The sequence below is a fragment of the Heterocephalus glaber genome, unplaced genomic scaffold, assembly GCF_053883595.1.
Source record: "Heterocephalus glaber isolate CG9 unplaced genomic scaffold, H.glaber_assembly_v1.0 deba00001461, whole genome shotgun sequence".
Taxonomy (NCBI): Eukaryota; Metazoa; Chordata; class Mammalia; order Rodentia; family Bathyergidae; genus Heterocephalus; species Heterocephalus glaber.
Genome location: NW_028258308.1, coordinates 27,322,071 through 27,344,416, shown reverse-complemented (window position 1 = coordinate 27,344,416; position 22,346 = coordinate 27,322,071). Strand labels below are relative to the sequence as shown.

Genomic DNA, 22,346 nt, shown 5'->3' with positions numbered 1-22,346 from the left:
CATTGGTTCCAGTTTCAATTCTTCCCAGCTCAAGGCAGCCTTTGCAGGGGCACAAATCACAGTGTAATGAAAAATTATATAGATCTCAGTGCAAGCCAGGGATATATATTTATCCCAATAATATTTATGAAGAGCATATTATCTAACACACAGTCTCTTACAACTTAGAAAAACACTACTGGAAAAAAATGTAACTAACCCTGCATCCATTTGAGGGAGGAAAAATAATGACCAAGGTGATATAAATGTAAACTCTGAAAGTCTGTGGAGCAAAGGATAAGTTAAAAAAAAAAGAAGAAACTTGTGGTTATTTTAAATTGAAGCTCTATACATGTTTATCTACATCTGTAAATTCTAGGTAAGAAAATCCATTTGGAATGAGAGTGTAATTTTGCTAGTTAATGGTTGGATATGTAAAGACAGAAATGTTCATTCAAAGTAATAGTTCAAGGTAAAGATTTTTAAAAATCTTAAAAGTAACAACTTTTGAAAGATACATTAACTAATGACAACTTATTGGAAATGTACTTTAGCCATTGAGGTACATTTATAATGCCTATGATGAAATATTTGGGTCAATAATGAAGATAAAAATAATTGGTATCAAAAATGACATGAGAATATGTGATAATTTCATTTAACAATGATAAGAAATAACACTGAATTTAAGACTCATAAAACATATATAATTTATATTTTCTAAAAAAATTAACTTTAAAAACTTAGCTTTAGGATATGCAAACAAGTTAACATAGTAACATGTGTACTTTAAATTTTAGAAAAGTACATAAAGACAAAAACCATCATAGAAAAGTAAAAATGACTCTATGGCCTAGAGCTATAAAAAAAACAGTATCTAGAAAGCTTTGATATTCCTGTAAACATATTATTGAGTTACATAATATAGATATATTTACAATGAAGAAAAACAGTTGAAACTAAAGAAACCAAAATGATTGCTCTGTGGACCTCCCTAACAAATTTTGGTTTTACACGTTAAAGAAAAAAGAAAAGGTGATCAAGCATTCACGTAGTGTACATTTGTGTGTATAAATATATGTGTGACCACACAGTAATCTTGATAAATCATTTAATAAACATGTCATATTGATATAAAGAAAGTAGAATGCCATGTTTAAAGTTACATAAAAGGAGACTACAACAAAATATTTAATAATGATAAAAATATACAGTAATTTAATGGGACAATTGTTTTGCATTGAGAGAAGAGTTTAAGTATAAGCTTAATAACCAAATGTAGGGAATATTAGAAAATGACTTCTTGTAATACATGGATGGTTGGATTAAAAGATCCTCAGTTCCTTTCCTACCTAAATGATTATGATATTCAATACTGCTTGGAATTTCCTTCCAGCCCTCCTTTAATACAAGCCACCAAGAATATCCCCCACAATTTGTCCAGAAATTAATTAAATGTTTCAATCATTAGCCACATTTGGGTATTCCTGAATTCTAAGGTTCAGTATTCATAATTTTCTTATGTTCTCATTCTTTCTTTTCTAGCTAGTGAACATATCTAATAGTATTCTGACATAGATGTATGTCAGTAATTTCAGCATCAACACTTAGAATTGAAATAAAAACTTCATCACTGTATCAATTTGCAACCTTCAAATATAGAAGTAATGTATTTTGTATGAGAATTGAACCCAGAAATGAATTCTTCCTCAATACAAAGACTGATATAATGCAAGGCTAGTCCATTTGTACTGAAACATAAAGATATTGTAACAAATCAACCAAACAACAGTAGCAACAAATACCATGTAATTGGGCTAAACTGATCATGGTAAAATGAAGTTCCAAAGTCTCCCTCTTCAACTCATTCCTACATGTATCAACTCACATAGTCAGGAAATTATTGTTTATATCTAACTTGGTGTCTTTCAATGTAGTATAAACTCATTTCCTTTTTCTTGCTTCTCTGTGATAGATATCTCAATAAGCAGGATGATTTTATTTTCCACAAAATGAGAAACAGAAGTTAATAAGGTCATATCAACCATAAAAATCATGTACAATAATATTCATAATGAAGGACTCCAATAGCATTATAAAATAGGTTGACAGCTATCCTTGCTGTGCTGAAAATAAAATATTTTGATAACAATAACATGCCTAGTTTGTCCAAGTAAAAGATGTTAGCAGCCAGATATTTCCATAGATTGAATGGCAGCAGTTATAATGAAAGTGCAAGACAATTTGTGTAGATCGATAATACTCTTCAAACAATTTACACATCATTTCTGCTTCTTGCTAAAGTATATCAACTAGCCTGTGGTATAGATACAATGTGCTTGTAAAAAAATAAAATTGATTTTTTTTACTGATGCAATGTAAAAGGATTACAAATTATTTTATACTATTTAAGTATATACAACTTATTTTGCAGTGTTCAGGACTGCAATAATATGCAACTGTTTAAATAATTCTGAGTGTCTCTGAATAATTATGAATAAATTCATTGAGATAGAGTATTATCTTAAAACAATTATCTTGATATAATCATCAAAACTTCATCTGTTCATTAACTTCAGCTACACACAAGCAGTTTACATAGTTGATGGAAGGTTGGTGTTCTTTTTGACTATAAAAAAGTAAAATTGTGATTTTTTTTTTGAGACAGGGACTCACTTTGTAGCTGGAGCTGGCCTTGAAATCATAGCCATCCTCCTGCCTCAGCCTCTCTAGGGCTGGGATTCATGTGTGTGCTAGAACATTCAGCTTCAAAATTGTGCTTTTTAAAAATGAAAAATAAAAGAGATGCTACAATATCTTTTAAATACCAAGGTTCCTATCAAACAACTCATTTTTACTACCCCCAAGACCATGTTGTCATTTGCATGCTGGCCAAATGAAGTTCAATTTAGATAACTCCATGGTGGCAGGCACCCTGAGGCCTACAGAAATCTGGAGGACATAGATGATGCTTTCAATTATTTCCCATGAATGGTTTAGCTGGTCTTGACATCAGCATGGACCAAGGTGTTGTGAGTGTGAGGCGTGAAGTGAATAATTATTCGGTTAGTATATTTTCCTAATTAATTTATATACACTTGATAAACTCACATGACTTGAACCTGAAAATTCCAGTGTTGTGGTCCCTGGATAGAATTAAGGCTTTCTGGAGTAAGAATGCTGGACCTATCTTTTTAAAGCTTTGGAGAGATGTCTTTTGATAGAAGGAATACACTTCCAGAAATTTTAAGATCTAGAGAAGTCTATTTCTTTTAAAATGTTATTTTTTTAGTTAAGGAAAACGATATTGAAAATGTTGCTCTCCGCAAGCAGGAGTTTTATGGATATTTAAGTTAAGGATGCCCAGCAGTAACTGCACAGGCACAGACATTGCCCTTACCATGAGGTAAGTGAATCACTAGTGCAGCTAGTCCAGGGGGTGGGGGTGAGGCAGAAGCAGTGCTCCGACAAACAACTCATCAGAGGGGAAGTTAGTGACATTTTTGCCAAAGTATGCCCAAATGAGAGAAAAACAAAACAAAACAAAATATAGAGCCAACTTCAAGACAAAGGAGTGGTTCAGATGTATTATCGAAATATTTCATAAGCAATGCTTTTCTTAGTGGTCCTGACCTGTGTCTCTAGCCACTCACAGGCTCAACTGCCTTGATCTATGACCTTGAACGTGTACCCATCTCTAGGATACAATTATTACTATGTTTTTCTAATCTTGGGGACATACTGGCTGTTGTCCATCTTTTCTTTTTTTTTGTAGGCTTACCCTTCAAAATTTGCACCACATGGGAAAAATACAGTCATTGCTCAGCTCATTTTTCTTCACGAGTGTATGGTATTTATCACTATTGCATGGTTATGGATTTTCTGTCTGGAAGGTTAGGCCATCTGCCCTCCCAAACTCTTGATGAAGGTAATGTGTGTGGTAGCCTTCACTATGGCAAGATGCTGGGTCCATTTTCCCTTTTGAAATTGTTTCAAGTTAGAATTAGGTATTGGCAAAATCAGAAAGAAACTGGTCCTAGTAAATCAAAACCCAGAAAAGGTGAAAAAACAATCCAACATAGGAATATCAATGAAGTTAAAGAGCCTGCTTTAGTCTCATGCTGGAGGATGTAGAGGGTAATAAAGAATAATAACTGTGTGGCTAGAAACTGAGAGATACCAGCTGAACTGTGAACATACCTGAGATCTCTAAGGAAAAGGAGAATCATTACAAAACATGGTAGAAAAATGTAAAGACAGCCAGAAAACACAAAAGGAGCTAAAGTAAACTCAGCTAAAACAAAGATTTTTCCCAGGTAATCCTTGCTCATTGGTTCATTGCAAACATTCAATAAAGTGGAGTCAAATTCATCATTGAATTATCAAATCATCCATTAATTTGTTCATTTTCATAAAATTGATTTCATATCTAGTTTATCTTCTGTTTACCGAGCATGTGCTCTGAAAGAATGTGGCTATTACTGGATAGCATTACAAATACGGTCTAAACAGCCGAGAAGAAATTCTAGGATTTAGATTCCATCATATATTATGTTACATGGAAAGCAAATATAGAGAAATAAAAAGGTATATACTCTATATGAAACAATTCAACAGCAACTATGTTTTATCACATTATAGTAAAATATCTCTAAATTTATTTATCTCTTAGATTCTCAGGCATAGTAAGCTGTAATATATACTTGTTAGTTAAATATCTTCCCAGTTTCTAATGAATCAATGTGTTGTGTCATGTCATGATCCTAGTTTTCCATTCTTAAATGACAGGTAATAATGTCATTTGTGTGTCATCACTATACATTTTGAATGCAGTCTTAAAATATAATTATTCTTGAAATTTCAAAACACATACTTGTAAAACTTGAGATGAATAACTTTCATTTAAAATAATAAAAACAGTAACATTGGATTGTCTTTGAACTAAAGTAATAGATGCAAAATCATAGTGGTACTTACCACAGTGAAATTCATAACTTTCAATATCCATATTGTCATGGCTAAGTTAACTATCATGGTAACCAACAGCAGAAGGACAAAGAAGTATAAGCACCTCTTTCGCCATCCATAAATTCCCACTGGATACAATTGTGCATTTTCAGTTCTTGGTAGGTGGTTCTGTTGTGTTGCTAAAATGTATTGTTCTCGTGTCATCTGGAGAGAGAGGGATACAGAAAGGAAGAAGGAGGGAGGGAGAGAGAGAGAGAGAGGGAGGGAGAAAGAGGGAAGACAAAGGAGGGAAAGGAAGTAAGGAGGAGGAAGAAAGTAGAGGGAAGGAAGGAGTAAAAGCAGGGAAAATAAAATGGAGAAGGAAGGAAGGAAAGAAAGAAGGGAGGGAGGGAGGAAGGAAGGAAAGAGGAAAGGAAGGAGGGAAGGGGAAGGGGAAATGGAAGTTAAGGGAAAGAAAGGAAAGTAGGAGAAATAGAGAAAGAGGGAGAAGCAAGGAAAAATAAATGAAGGGAAGAAGAGAGAGAGAGAGAGATTAAAAAATAAAATCCACACTTTCTGTGTAAATCAAAAGAGGTAAGGACTTAATAATGGGTAATGAGTACTCACATAATGATTGTTGTATAATTAAAATGTTACACTCTCACATTATTGTCATCAATTCTGTTCACAAGAGTTGCCTGAGAGCTATATCTAGAAGCACACATTATTTACAGGTAGATTTGCTCATTCCAACAAAAGACTGCTCTCCTATCTCCACATCAAGGTATCTAAAATTCAACAACTCTTCCCACATCCAAGTTTGAGAAAGCTAGAGACCAAGTATATCACAGTTTTCTTTACCTCTCTCCAAAAAAAGGTAAAATATAAACTTCAGCATAGGTTTCAATAAAAATTATCAATGTATTTGCAAGAATCTATGGAAAGAAAATATTCTTTGATCTAGACATATTGATAGAGATACATAATTAAAATTTTATTCTGCATTTTGTTGATTTATTTTATGAAGGTGAGAGTATGTTGGTTCATGAACTTAATTGATCTACAGTTTTGAAAAAGATGGCCAGGTTTGTGTTGATGTGAGAAAGATGGCCATGGTCATGTTTGTCACCTGATGCCGAGTTTGTAAAAGAAAACAAATTTTTCCAAACACTCCTGCTTGTCAACCAAATTGTTTGAAAACAAAAACATTTATAAACCAAGGTACCACTATATATGCAATATAGTATCATTGAGAGATACTACAATGATAATCTTGGTAATAAAATGAGAAATCCTTTAACGATGCTAGAAGGAGAATGCCTTTCAAAGTAAGTGACACCTGAAAATATTGAATGTCTTGAAGGAGAAAGGTGAAATATCTGTCAGCATTTGAAATCCTAATTAGAGTGGGGTGAAAACAAAATGAAAAATGAGGACGTGGAAACCACAGATATAGACATTTTTTGAGAGATGAGGAATAGCAAAGACATGGAGTTACAGACAAGTGTATGTTTTCCAGCATTGGAGTATCAGCCAGGGGCCAGTAAAAGACTATATGGATGACAGGAAAAAGAGGAAGGAAAAGCACGGAGGAATTTTGAATACAGGGGCAGCACCTGAGGAGACACAGCTGGGATCATACTGTTATGTGGTGTCAGAACCAGAGAGGCTGACAGATCACCAGGTAGCCAGGCTACTCAAAGTGGAGGCAATACAGATGGGTTATAAGTGTTATAACCCCATAAGAATAGTCTTTGTTCTCCGTGACTAGACCTGATGGGGAGATCTGAGGATACGCACAACTGAGAATAGCTGTGAGATGGTTGGAGTCTGCAGGTGCATGGCTCTGGACAAGAGGGGCTGAGCACTGTCTCTTTATCATTGCCCCCTCTTCAGGGGCTCATTATTGTAGCACAAACTTATTCCATTTGGGTTTCTATGTCTGAGAACTGGAATTAGTAGAGTCTTCTTTTTTATGCCCTTTTCATTTTCATTTCAGTTTGATCATTTATTTTCTGAAACTGGAAGTGGAAGAAGGAAGGCATAAGTGAATGTTACCAGATCTGTCATCTTTCTGGATGTATATAAAATAATCTAAGAAGGATTAGACTCTTAACATCTGTGAGACTAGAAAAGAAGAACTTAATTAAGTTTACAATGCTGAAGAAAATTGTTTAAAATTACTGTTTGCTATATTAAGGGTAAAAATAAAAGCTTTGTATGGAATGTTCTGTTTTCTTTTCTGCAAGACAGCAGTGACTCAAGAGGATGACTAAGTGACCCTGCCAAGTGTGGGCCCCTCTCTATCTTCACAAACCTCAGGACAGACTCTGATGATTTAAAGTGGCTAAAAGAATAGAAAACTTGGGAGAAAGATTGGAACATAGCTTTTTAAAATTTAAGTCTGGAGGAAGGTTGGAACGTAACTTTTTCAAGTTTGGTTTCATCAAAGTAAGAAAGAGGTCTTTCAAGCTTTGTACAAAAACTCAGCTGTTGGGAACCTATTATCTCCAGTTCACATTTTACCAATCTGATGATAAAGCCTAAAAAAAGAACCCAATTTTATATTAGAAGTGCTGTAATTAATGTCATTTTTTAAATAAAACATTTGATCATTTCATCACATTATCCATATAAATACTGAGTGTAATGGAGAAGTGAAAACACAGAGGCTGGAAGAAAACAGTAAATTATTTGTTTGCCTCCCATGTTTATCTGATTCTTCAATTTTAAAATATAAATCAAGCATCTAATTTCTACCTAGATCTGTCCTTCCTCTAAGAGAAATCTGGACATAAGCAAGAAGCACATTTCTCTTGGACAGTAAACTGGATAATTTGTGAAATTGTTTTTAATTATGAAGCCAGTCCTTGTCAGACTGAAGCAGCAATAAGCAACATCTCTGTGACCATAAAAATTAAATTCAGTTTCCAAACCTCTGACATTCCTCATTGGGAATGCTTATATTCCAGAAGTAGTAAATCATATTGGAGTCACTGCTCACTAAGTGTTGATCTTGTATTTAACAAAACAATTAACTGCTGCTCGTCAAGACAAGAAATGGAACATGAGAGGCTAAAAGCAGTCCCAGACTTACATGCTAAGCTGCAATCCCAATGTGGGCATTTCATGGTCATTGGCCTGGGACAAGTCACTTGGCCTCTTTCTGGCCCACTTTCCTCAACTCTCAAATGAATGCTACATTGATTTATATAAGGGCAATCTTGGAGTCAGAAAATAGGATCTTAAAGTATAATTTTCACTTTAAATAGTAAAAGAGGTCATTTTAAAAATTTATCTCCTACCCTTTTGCTAGTGTCCCTTACTTAAATGCTGTATAAGTATTTTTTTCCTGGAATTAATTTTAAGAGACACAAGTGAAATACAGTTTTCAAAACAAAATTATGTGCTGTGAGCTTCACACACCAAAAGATATTTAGTTTTGTGGTCCAAGAAAATGAGTCTCTAAACAGCTACTAATTTTGAAAAGTTTGGAAACAATACAGTAAAGTCAACTTACTATGGCAATTTAAACTTTTCCTATCCATGATACTTAATGTACAAAGGCACATTTCACCATAATGGTAGTGAAATTTTGTTATTTTGGAAAAATATTCATTTGAAATAGATTATTTTTTCATTTAGTTTATGGGAAAAATCCTGCAGCCTGGTTTATAGCATGGGGAAAAAGTTTAAAGAAATAAAACAAAGCCCTCACACTGAATTTCAAGAATGATGAAAGATAATCGAAGTCAAATATCCCTTGTTGGGATGGGAAGTAGAAGAGGATTCTAGACAAGCCTGACAGAAAGAGGAGCTTGAATAGGCATCAAAAGGGACACACACATTCCCGGAAAATGAAAGTTTTATTAAAATGTGGTCACTTTGGAAGAAGAAAGGGAGGGGAATGGGGAAAAAATAACTAAGAGAGATTATGTAAAGGTGCAAATTTCCAATGATGAATGTCATCATATCGTATACCTAAAATGTACGAGTAAAATTAATTTAATTCTGTAATAAAAAAGAATTAAGATATATGCATATACCACCTCACAATAAATATAATTATTATATACTACAAACATGTGCTAAACAATTAAAATAAATAAAGAATAAAAAATAGACTTTTAAAAAGGGAATTTTTATTTACCCAGTAGTTGTTCCCACTCATTTTAGCTAACGCATATACCTGAAAATTAAGCATGTTTACTTAGGAACTATTTATTCAGCATGTAATTAGATACAAATTCAATCATAATTTTGATATTTATTTAGATAATAACTTGAATTTAGGCTCTTAACATGGGAGTAATTCAATTCTCAGATTTCCTCTGTGACATGAATACAAAAGCGATTTGGAAGGAGGGTGAAAAGTTTTCACCTACTCAGAAATTATCAACAGCAAGCACTAAACCAGCAAAGACAGTCTCAGGCACCATTTACAGTAAGTTTGGAAACATGAGACACCTCTTGGCAAGTATTGCTGCACATTCACAGGAAAGGAAAAGGAAAAACCTTTTTAAAAAATTGCCAGAAACACAACAGAGGAGCTTCACATTACAAGCAGAAAGCCTCCATTATTTACAATTGTAATGACTGGCAGGAAAACATTCTTGAAGAACAGCAGTGAAACAAAGAATATGAGAAAGAGTAAAGGATATTGGATTTTACTGTTACATCAAGAGAAAAAAAAACTTAATAATAAGTAAAGGATGATAGAGTTTGGCTTCCATAACCCTGGTGATGATCTAGAAAGCACCACTCTTTTTTTTTTCTTTATTTATTTTTGATACTGGGGATCAAACTCAGGAACTTGTGCTTGCAAAGCAGGGAGCAGAACCACTGAGCTAAATCGCCAGGCCAGATTTTTGTCAACGAAGTCTTGCACATAAAATTCAAAACACTATTGATAGCCATTTTTCTACTATGAAAACTTTATATTTTACCAAATTAATATACATGATGTAGATAAAATGATCATTACTGTTTAAATTTAGGCTCCTACATGAGACTATCTAATGAGGAAAAAGCAGATGACCAATAATTAAAGTTTAACGTTCTTGAACTGTTAAGATATTTTAAAAAATAAAGATAAGTGTCACTTTTGAAATAACAAGTTAGATTAAGTGAAGAAATGGATACCAGTCCAGCATTCAAACACATGACAGAGGTAGTAAAAAAAAAATCTGAATAGCCTGAATGAAGTGGAATCACTGCAGGTAGACCTCTGCATTAGAACTGGGTGGAGGTCCTGCTAAGCTCACTTCCAGATCTTCTCCCCTTGGGTCATACAGGAGAACTTGGGCCTGTAAAGGTAAACACATTCCTTGCCCTTCCTTACACAAACCCAGGCCGAATACACCTGTATCATGAGTACACTCTGCCTTCACACCAAAGGCAGGAGATCTGTTGCTTTATGATTGCTTCTTGTCTTAGCTCACAATAATATTATAAACCCCTATGGTTATAATCACTTCAATACCAAATATAGACATACTGTAAATGACTAAGAGATTAAAATGCATTGCACTTTTATGAATTGCCAGCTCCCCTTCAGACACTATCCTGGTGGCTTTATGGTAGAATTCTCCTGAAATGAAATTGATTATCATTACAAAAGAAAAAAGGGCACTTTGGGAGTCATTATACTGCCACTTAGTATAGAACTATTCCATCCATGGCCTTTATTAAATAATTCAATAAATATTTGTTTACTGAACAGTGGATGTATGTTATAGAAAATAATTCAGGCCATTGAATGAGATTTCATTTGATTTAAAGTAATATTATAAAATCATAGGCATATTATTTTTTATTTGTAAATTATAAAAGCTGTAACTTCTTAGGACAGATGATACTGCAGGGCTGGTACAGCGGTTTTTGAGACAATGACCTTTGAAACATATCTCTAACTCTAAAATGCACTGTAAGCTCTAATCCTGATTCTATAGTACTCTAAATTAGAATCTTTCAAAATCTCATTAAATTTATGGAAATGAACTATTTAATTATCATGATATCATTAGTTATATTGATATGTCTCTGTATTTAAAGCAATTGTAGCAAAATGTCAAATAGTTTTATTGATGTTTAGGTACTATATTCTATTTTGGGGGCACATAAAATCATCATACTTCTCATTCTTTTCATGTGACTCTATTATTGTTGGTGTTCATTGTCAGAATTGTTTTTCAGGATTTCTTTGCATCATAGCAAGATGATTTTACATATTTGCAGCCTCACCCTTATTTCTTGTTTCTATTGTTTGGCTTCAAGAAACATTTTCGCCAAATAGAATTAACATCATGCTTATTAATATATTAAACAAAGAATTTTAGCTCTTTCTACTAACAAGACCCTTTTCTAGAAGCTATGAAAAGAACAGTGAAGCCAACAAATAAAAATTCTTGCGACTCTGATAGAAACAGTGGACCAAAACAAATGCAGTATATGGTAACTGAAATATTAATGAGGAGCTAAGTAATGCAAAGGAAGAGAATAATAAAAATGAATGTTGAAATTTAAACAGAATAGCCAGATGAGGACTCATTGAAAACCCAAACTTTGAGTAAGGTCTAGGAAGATTTGAGGGAGGGCTATATATCTGCTGAGGTATGTACATTTCATATGGGGTGGCCAGTCCTGTTCTGGACATACTTGGGAGGCAGGGGGGGCTGGAGCAAAGAGATTGAATGTCAAAGTAAGATCAGATAATTGAGTAGAATTACATGGTGCACTGGAAAGCTTGGTCTTAATATCATTTTCCATCACTACCTCATACAAAATGTTTTCCCTTCCTCCTAGTTCACTTTTTCTTTCTAGTATTTTACCTAGCATTAGATATTCATGTGCTTGTTTTCTGCCACTTCCAGTAGAATAAAAGCTATACAAAAAATCAATTTAATGTTGTTTCCTGCTATAACTCCTTCAAGTTGAACAAGTGGGTACTCAATAGAATTTATTGAATAAACTGTCATCTTACTGTTCCTATTAATCCAAAGATGTTTCTACACATTCAGTAGGTATTCCATAAGAACTGATTGAGTGAATTTTTCATTTCTCCTTTCTTTATGAGGTGTATCTCCTTCAATAAACAAGTAAGATGTGGCAATCAAAGGATACAATTCATGACCTCTTAAATTTGAACATTCTTTGTACTATATATTATTTTTGTCACCTAACCATTTGTATTTTTTGCTGAATTGTTTTTATATGAGGGTGAATATACCAAAATTTAATTTAAAGGCAGTAACATAATATAATTTATCTAGGAAATAATTATTGACTCATAAATCTTTTTTCTCATTATTGAATCCTGTCAGTGAACATATTTCCTATGAAAAATCCTAATATTAGAACAATCTGAGAATTGGTGGTTTTACCATGAATTATTTAAAAAATTATTTTAAATTCAGGGAATAAAGTACTTTAAAACGCATAACTAAAGAATTTGGAAATATAACCAAATATCAAAATGTTTGTTGAAAACAAAGAAATAATGGTATATGATTTGAATAACCTGAGAGTTCATCTCACAGAATTTACTGGTGATCCCTATCTGCCTCTTAACTTTTTCCATGAACTTTTAAAGGATTATGCTTTACTTAGATTTATTAGTGTGTAATTGAAAACAACTTTTACTTGGTTAATATATTTAAAGTGGACAGAAGTGATAATATGTGATTATAAATAGTTCTTTTGTAAAAACAGGAACCTTTTACAGATCTTGAAAAAATCAGAAAGTGAAAAAAAATCACATATTACAATTTATTTGAAACTTTTTATTGATTTAATAAGTCACAAGCACTTGTTTACTAGATTAATTTGTGATACCATATTAAGGTCAAAAGTAAATGCATGTTCTGGTACAATTTGTAGCACTTTGCATTTATAGAGAATTTTACTCATTCCTGCTAGATATGTTAATGTCAAGCTTACATTTTATAATATTAAACTGAAAGAAAAAAACTTCCGATTTAATCTGAAAATGAAGCACAATTAAGTATTTATTTTAAATTATATTCACTCAAGTTATTTTCTATAAGATAAATGAAAAAGAATGCCTTTCAATACTTCACACTGTAACACTGAATATTTCTTTGTTCAAGAAGAGACATAACCGTACTAATACTATTAACATCAAACATTCAAATGAGATTATCATGTGCCAGATAACAACACCCCACAAGTATTATCTAACCCATTACTACCTAAGCCAGAAAAGAAAGACATTATTATTAACCCCACCTCTCTTCTGAGACAGGATCTTTCTTTGTAGACAGGGCTAGCTTCATACTTGAAATCTTCCTATCTCAGTCTTGGGAAACTTTCTCCTCAGTATGAGAATTATCAGCCTGCATCATCACATGTAGCCTATTATTCCTTTTTATAAGAAAAAATAAGACCTGTTCATGTCAGATGCCCATTTTCAGACTGGGTCTTTAAATTAGGTGAGGTCTGATCTTTTTAAGTTCTTTATAGATTCAAGAAAGTAGACCTTTGTCTGAGGAAAAGCAGGTGAAGATTTTTCCCACATTGTGGGTGGTCTCTTCACACTGCTGGTGGTGTCTCTTGCTGTGCAGAAGCTTTTTTGTAAGAAGAGATCCCACTTGTTGATTGTTTGTGCTAGTTCATGGGCAACTGAGGTTTTGTTCATAAAATGTTTTCCTACACCAATGTTTTCAAGAATTCTACCTAACCTCTGTCCCAACTGGTTCAGAGTTTCTACTTTAATATTTAGATCTTTAATCCATTTTGATTTTAGTTTAGTGCATGGTGAGAGATATAGGTCTAGTTTTAATCTTTGGCAAGTTGAAGCCCAATTTTTCCAGCACCATTTATTAAAGAGGTTATCTTTCCTCCAGTGAGAGTGTTTGCCTCCTTTATCGAAGATGAGATGGCTGAGTGTGTCTGGCGTTGTTTCTGCATCTTCTAATCAGTTCAACTGGTCCTCAGGTCTGTTTCTTTGCCAGTGCCATGCTGTTTTTATCACAGTAGCTTTGTAGTATAGTTGCAGATTGGGGATTGTGATATCCCCTGCCATGTCTCTGTTACCTAGAATTGCTTTTGATACTCTGGGTCTCTTCTTGTTCGAAATGAATTTTTGGATTGTTTTCTCAAGGTTCATGAACTATGCTGCTGGGATCTCAATTGGAATTGCATTAAATCTATATAGCAGTTTTGGAAGCATGGCCATTTTCACTATTTAATCCTTCCTATGCAGGAGCAGGGGATATCTGTACATTTTCTGATATCATCTTCAATCTCTCTTTTCAGAGTGCCATAATTTTCAGAGAAGAGGTCTTTGATTTCTTTTGTTAGGTTGATTTCTAGGTATTTCAGTTTTTTGGATGCTATTGTGAAAGGAATTATTTGCCCTATTTCTCTCAGTGAGTCTGTTATTCGTGTAGAGGAAAGCTATTGATTTTTGCGTATTGACCTTGTAACCAGCTACTTGACTGAATTTGGTTATTAAGTCTAGAAGACTTTTGGTGGAGTTCTTGGGGTCTTCTATATACAGAATCATATCATCTGCAAAGAATGACAATTTGACTTCTTCATTTCCTATCTTTATTCCTTTTATTTCTTTCTCTTGTCTAATTGCCATGGCTAATGTTTCCAGAACTATATTGAATAAGAGTGGTGATAGTGGACATCCTTGTCTTGTTCCTGATTTAGTGTGAAGGATTTCAGTTATTGACCATTTAGTATGATATTGGCTGTTGGTTTTTCATAGATGGCTTTCATTAGTTTGAGGAAGAGACTATTCCAGTTTTTGTAGGGTTTTTATCATAAATGCATGTTGGATTTTGTCAAATGCTTTTTCTGCATCTATGGAGATAATCATATGGTTTTCATTGATTGATTTGTGTATGTTGAAACATCCCTGCATCCCTGGGATGAATCCCACTTGATCAGGGTGTATGATCTTCTTGATGATCTTCTCCATTCTGTTTGCCATTATTTTATTAAGGAGTTTTACATCTATGTTCATTGGTGAGATTGGCCTATGGTTCTCTTTTTCAGTTGGGTCTTTCTCTGCTTTGGGGATCAAGGTGATGCTTGCTTCCAGGAATGAATTTGGGAGTATTGCTTCCCTTTCAATTTCATTGAAGAGTTTCAACAGTAGTGGCAGCAGTTCTTCTCTCAATGTCTTGTAGAATTCGCAGTGAAGCCATCATGGTCCTGGCTTTTCTTAGTTGATAAGTTTTTAATTACATTTTCAATTTCATTGGTTGATATTGGGTTGTTTAGAATTTCTCAGACAAAGAAGTATAAATAGCAAATAAATACATGAAAAAATGTTCAACATCACTGGTCATTCGAGAGATGCAAATGAAAACAACACTGAGATTCCACCTCACTCCAGAAAGAATGGCTGCTATCATGAAATCAACCAATAACAAATGCTGGCAGGGCTGTGGGGAAAGAGGAACCCTTCTCCACTGCTGGTGGGAGTGTAGACGGGTGCAACCACTGTGGAAATCATTATGGAGATACCTCAAAGAACTAGGACTGGAAATCCCATTTGACCTCGCTATTCCACTGCTGGGAATCTTCCCCAAAGAATTAAAAGAATCAAACCACAGTGATATATGTGTGTCCATGTTCATAGCAGCACAGTTTGTGATAGCTAAAACTTGGAAACAGCCCAAATGCTCATCAACTGGAGACTGGATAAAGAAAATGTGGATTTTTTATAAGATGGAGTACTACTCAGCCATAAAAAATGAGAAATTAGAAATATTTATAGCTAAGTGGATGCACATTGAGACAATACTCTTAAGTGAAATAAATAGGGCACACATGTATAAATACTGAATAGTTTCTCTGGTGTGAGGAACTGAAAGTGTAAATAAGGACTAAAATGTATACTAGGTAATGTGAAATAGGAAGAAAAGGGGCAAAGGGGAAGAAAGTGGGAGGACTGGGGGAAAGGATAGAAGGGAGTGGGATTAATATGAGAAAAGGGAAAAATAGGAAAAAAATCTTTGTAAATGAGGAGGGATGGAGGGGTTGAAGGGAGAGCTGGGCAAGGGTGAAAAATAAGAATCAAGAGAGATTATGTAAAGGTACAAATTTCCAACGATGAATGTCATTATATTATATACCAAAAATGTACCAATGACTACAATGAATAATTGATAATGCAAAATAGGAAGAAAAGGTCCAAAGGGGTAGGGGTAGTGGGAGGGGCAGGGGAAAGGAAAGAAGGGAAAGGAAAAATGCTGAGAAAAGGAAAAAATGGAAATAAAGTCTTTGTAAGTAGGGAAGGGTGGAGAGGGTGATGGGAGGGCTTGGAATGGGGAAAAAATAAGAACCAAGATGCATTATGTAAAGGTACAATTCCCAATGAGAAATGTAATTGTGTTGTATGCCTAAAATGTACCAATAAAAGAATTTAACAAAAAAAAAAAAAAAGAAAAAAGAAGTCCTGAACAGATTAATAGTCTCTCCAAGAACCTGCAGAGGAAGAGCTGGTAGAGGAGAAGATGTGAGAAGAACAATTTGGATTCTAAACTCATTTATTGAGCCAGACCCTTTGTAGCCCATCAGCTAAGAACTAGCCTTTTGCCTAGATTGTTTCCTTAACTCATCAACACTACTTAACAAAATTTAATATCATGAATCTCCTTTTAGTAATTAAATATTACAAACTCCAAAAGATGAAACAAACTTAGTGTCCCACAAATGAATAAAAACTGATATTTTATTAAAGTTGGTTGACTCATCGGGGCATTATTTTGATGTTTTTATATCTTTAACCATAATCCACTATCCCTGCAATAAATATTTTTAATTATTTACCATGATCAAAACATTGTGAGTACAGTTATATATACTATATTTTTCTAATATTCAGGATTTACAGGTCTAGTATGCATAAACAAATATGCAAATGGATTTTATTTTTCTTCCTAAAATTTAAGATTTGTGCTGCTAGTGGGGCAGGAGAATAGCATGTGGCAGACTGGCTGGGGAAGTAAGACATGACTTATTTATGACAGAATCCCATGCAGAACAGTTTCCAAAGCCCTACAATCAGACTTCTAGAGAACTGGAGCAGATTTTTGAAAGGACTGCCAAAACCTCATACCAGCCTAAGAAAAAGGAAATGAAAGAGGACAGTGGACATTGGAGTTTTTACTACTGCGTTCTTTCAGAGTATCCTGCTGTAATCCTGTAGAGTGTACTTATTTTCATACTTTTACCTGGCCCCAAACTCTACAGAGTATGTTTCTTTTCCTACTTTTTATAAATGTAAAACCTAGTTACTATTTGCACTTGTTTTGTCAAATTCTTTTTTCAGGATAGAAAGAACCTAGAAACCACCTCTAAAAGGAGACTCCAGCACCCCAAACTCACTTAATACTAGTAAGACTAGTCTTATGGGAAACTATTTTAACTTGCAAATATAATGATTTCTGACAGTAAATTAGCATGTGAGAGAGCTTTTTTTGTATATTCTTTTATTGGTACATTTTAGGTGTACAATATCATATTAAATGGTCAAAAACTGGAATCCTTCACACTAAAATCAGAAACAAGACAAGGATGTCCACTATCACCACTCCTGTTCAATATAGTTTTGGAAACATTAGCCACAGCAATTAGACAAGAGAAAGAAATAAAAGGAATAAAGGTAGGAAATAAAGAAAAAAGCATGTGAAAGTGTTGGGGTCCTCTCGATGGAAGACTGGAACCTGAAGACAGTATCCAACAAAACTTATTAAAAGAAGGGCACAGGGGACCAGAGCTCCATGAGGGGTTAAGGCAAGGTTTATTGCTAGTATTCTTCTTTTGTACATTTTTCTGCAGGATACATCAATCATTAACAATTTACAGTGTTAGTCAACTAACCACTGGTTATACTCATGAGTACATAAAACATCTAAAGAACCATCTATGTACATTTAATCTTAGTACATCCTATCTAAATTATCTTGGTTACTTAAACTTCTAAAGAATTAGCTACTCTTATCTATTTTTATACCAAGGAAACATTTGAGTCTCAAGGAACCACAGCAGACCAAACACTGTGGGAATAACAAACAGCCTTCTGAAGTTATCTTTAACTTCTCTATCTGGGCCTGCCACAGACATCAGAACAATCTGTCTTCCCAAGGCTGTCCTAGGGCCCAAGAACTTTTCATATCCTCCACATGAAAGAGCTTTGATTCACATAGAGATATCCATTTCCATTCATATTTGCTTCTAAGATTTCTTAACATTTCACATAGAAAATATTTTTCAAATGGTACATTACTTATTTATTCTTCCTTTCCCAAACCCTCCAAAACAAAACGTCTATTTATTAACATTTCTAGCCAAAGATATCCTCCTAGTTGGAATGCAAAGACATTTTACATTTTCATTTTATTTTTCAAGTTACTCAATGGAAGGTGATGAACGCTGGTAACTATTTGATCAAATTTGAGTGAGAATGTCCAGTGAATTTTGGAAATTCCCATGTGGATTTTAGTAATGGAGAAATGGCAAAGAACTAATGACCACCAAAACTAATTTATGATCATCTTTTGACTCAACCAGGTGTCAAATTACTCCAAGCCATGGCTCTATGTGTACCTTCTCTTAAATCCACATATAGGCACTCAACTTTTCCAGGAAAAGGAAAGGAAGTGATTCTGGTTTCCACCAGTTTTCTGCAGACTGTTCTACTCCGAAGTGCATACTGTCCCATTTCTTTCTCTGCCCTTTATCCCAACTGCTTCCTGGGTCTTACTATTGGCTGCAATACCATCTCATGTTTTCTTTGGCTACATGTCTAGATAATATCAGGATTTTCTTCTAAAATTTTATTTCAACACACACACACACACACACACACACACACACACGTAATGCAGACATACAGAATCCATGAAATAATGTATATACTTCAGGAAAAAAAAATACTATGATTTTTGTTTTCACCAGATAGTGTTACTCTCATATAGAGGACCCTAGAGGATGTCATATATCACAGAAGATCCACTACCCTGCCGGCCCATGGAGAAGAAATTGAAAACACATGTAAAACAATCTCAATTACCAAGGTTACCCAAGCAGCAGTTCATTGCTGTATTAGTAAATGTCTGAAAGGTAATGGCCACTACTTTAACCACCTCTTGTAGAGGCCAAAAATAACTTGAGTTAATCTCATAATGTCTCAATAAATTTATTTATACAAATTTTTCTTTTCCTAGAGTATGTACACATTTTTTGGCAGACTGGTATATATACTTTCCAGTATTCAAAAGTAGTTTGGGAGTATTTCCCAAACTGAATATAATTTAATTAGAGTTAAGGGTAGTATGTATGGGTGTTAAAATGAATTATGAATTCTAGAGGACACTCTGAGGTCTGTCTCAGGTCATTAAAAAATCAATAATTAATACAGAGATAGGTAACTTGGGTTCTTAGAAAAGTTATTAAAAATAATTCACCATTGAGCCAGGGATTTAGCTCAGTGGCACTGTGCCTGTCTCATAAGCACAAGACCCTGAGTTCAATCCCTGGTACCAGAAAAAAAAACAATAAAATAATTCACCATTAAACATGCATAAAATTTGGACCCATTGTCCCATTTCAGAAATCCTAGTTATAAAGAGCCTAAAATACTTATTAACAGATTTTTTTTTCTCAGAATACAAATGGAATATGGAAAATAATTTTCATGATTGAAATCTATGAAATTTTTGGCACACACTTTTCTTGCTGTATGATTTAAGATTTAAGATGTTTACATTTACCATATTTTGAAAAAGTTGTCAGAATTTAATACAGACAATTAAATTATTTTTGCCTTTATTCCTCTAGCAATATCATTATTAACATATAGCAAGTTCACAGTAAAGTTTTAAATAATTAATTTTGGTTTCCTCCCCAGTAACAGAAAGGGACCCCAGTAACAGAAAGGGAGTGGCAAATGTTTAGAAGTTAGACCAATCCATCATTTTTTATTTATAGTCTATTAGCTAAACTGTCAACAACCAGTTTTAGCAAAGTCATTACAAGTATGGAATACTTAAATGAGTCAGGTCATCAAAATAAAATGGAGCTAGGGATTTAGCTCAGTGGTTTTGCCGCCTGCTGCACAAGCGCAAGGACCCGAGTTCGATCTCCAGTACCAAAAAAAAAACCAAAACAAAATACAATGGAATAAATGTGTTAATATATGTTTACTTAGGAAACACCAACTGCAATGGCACAGGCATGTAAATTCATAGTTCTAAACAGACCTTTAATCACCAGGGTTCTCAGTTTTCTTTGCAACCCTATATTTAAATAATGATCCATGTTCTAACTTCTCACCATGCATGGTGTCTTATACATTTTTTTTTTCTGAATAAAATGAAGTAGGTTTAGACCCTTGAACTTAGTAGATACTTAAACATTTTACTCATTGATTACATAAAGTGTACCTTGATTTAGTACCGTTGTATTACATGACTTTGGCCTTAGTCTGGTTTTACTCTCTATATGATAATTAATTTTAAGGTCTTATAAGATCAATAAATGAACCTGATGCTGGAGAAATAAAAGAGGAGTCGATGGAAGAGAAAACAATTGAAATTATTATGTACATGTATCAGTTCTCCACAGTGAATGTAATCATTATGTAGTGCAAAAGTGTACTAATAAAAGTAAAAAAATAAAAATTAAGTGCCAAAACAATACAGTAAAACTTTCAGAACACATCAAATGTGGCAATATTAGAATATGCAAGTTGGTGAAGCAATGGACTTGTGAAAATTACTTATTTACTGTCTCCACACTTTATATCTTTAGTTTTGTTAAATTGCCCTACTATTCTCTCTTTTGAAGCAGTTTGATTAATGAGGATTCTGGGTCAACAATGGTAGCTGAGACTTGGGTGGTGACAAATGACAGCACAATAAGTACACAAATTTTATATCCATTGGCACCATAATACTTTTATCTTGATTTCCTTTGTATGTTTTTGTATGTGAGCAGACAAAATCCTTGTTAAGCTCTCCTGAATCTAAGCAGATGTTATATGAGGCTGATGGTGCTATGGCTTAAAAATTACTTTTGTTCTACTGAGAACTCTGGTTGTCTGTTGAAATGATTTAAAGAGCAGTTAACCATGAGTAGGTTTGAAGCACTGCAGCTCTGTTTGAGTGAAGGTTTATTCATGCATAACCTGTTTTACTGCTACCAACATGGAGTAAGTATGATGAAAGGTCCTGGAAGATTTCCCTAACAAAAAAGAATCACAAACACAGAATATTCAATTAAACTGTGGAAGAGAAAGGCAAGAACAGCCAAATAGTACAATGGATAAACATTAAGAATATGCAGGGAAATTATTGTTAAAAATAGAAATGTTGTCCCATGCATAAAAATAATTAGAACTTCAATGTGTTATAGAATTAAGCATTAATTTCTACCATGATTTTTCACCATCAAATAAGTTTCAAAAAACTACTTTTGGAAATTTAAAATAATATAATACGCTAAGTGGAAGAGTCTAATAAACCTGATAAAAGCAATAAAAGTTAAAATAAATTTAGAGATTGTAAGCCTCAGTCTATTAAAGTTACTCTTAATAATTACTTGAAGAAAAATATTAAGTAAAACAACTAACAGTGTCAATAAATAAACTAATAAATAAATGATAATAGAAATAAAACAACAGAAAAATAAATAGCAAAACTTGACATTTTTTAGAAATCAGAGTTACATTTATTAATAAATGGAATAGAATAAAATTATCAGTGTTTTTAAATTTTTGAAAAAATGTCTTGGTAAAAATTATCGCTTTACGTTTCATTAATTCAAATGAAAAATGCTTTAAACAAACTATAGTTACTGCCTAGTACAGGGATGGAAAATGGGTTACAACACATGTTTTTATTCTGGTCAATTTCTTGAAACTGCCTGGGGAGATGGGTGGAAAAGAAAAGTAGTACCATGGCTAATTATAGGACAGGATGCTGTGCATTCCGGAAAAATTTGTCTATATTTGCCATCCCTTTTCTCTTTCAAAGAAGTAAATTGAACACTAAACTGCCATTTCAGTAGACAATGACTTTCTTGAGAACCATAGGACTGTACCACACAGACACATATACTCTGTGAGATACATTGCTTTAAAATAGTAGAATTTCAGGCATAGGCAATAAGTTTTCTCATACATTTGCTACTTCTTTTTTAATCACAGTGCTGAGTGTGCATTATTGACTACCATACCATCGTCAAAGTCTATTATAAACTTGCAAATCCTACAGCATGAGACAATTCACTCATGGAAATGGCATAGAGTTAACTGTGTTAGTTTGTCCAGAGACACAGCAGAGTGAGTACGTTTTGTATATTGTTGGTTCAGAGGCCAGATTATTTCACCAGACTTACTTTTGCTCAGTAAAGACAAAAATCAAAGCACTTTCTGCAAG

General features: G+C 33.8%; 1 protein-coding gene across 9 annotated transcripts in view; it reads right to left on the bottom strand.

Annotated features, from left to right (window-relative positions):
- Positions 1 to 22,346, bottom strand: part of Sgcz (sarcoglycan zeta) — a 994,036-nt gene that overhangs the window by 407,724 nt on the left and 563,966 nt on the right. For 8 of the 9 annotated variants that reach the window (XM_087217210.1, XM_087217208.1, XM_087217206.1 and 5 more), the window contains one exon: positions 4,957 to 5,151. In XM_087217210.1, the coding sequence (XP_087073336.1) occupies positions 4,957 to 5,151 (195 nt within the window). The remainder of the gene's footprint in view (positions 1 to 4,956; positions 5,152 to 22,346) is intronic. The other variant, XM_087217211.1, reaches the window with a different exon arrangement.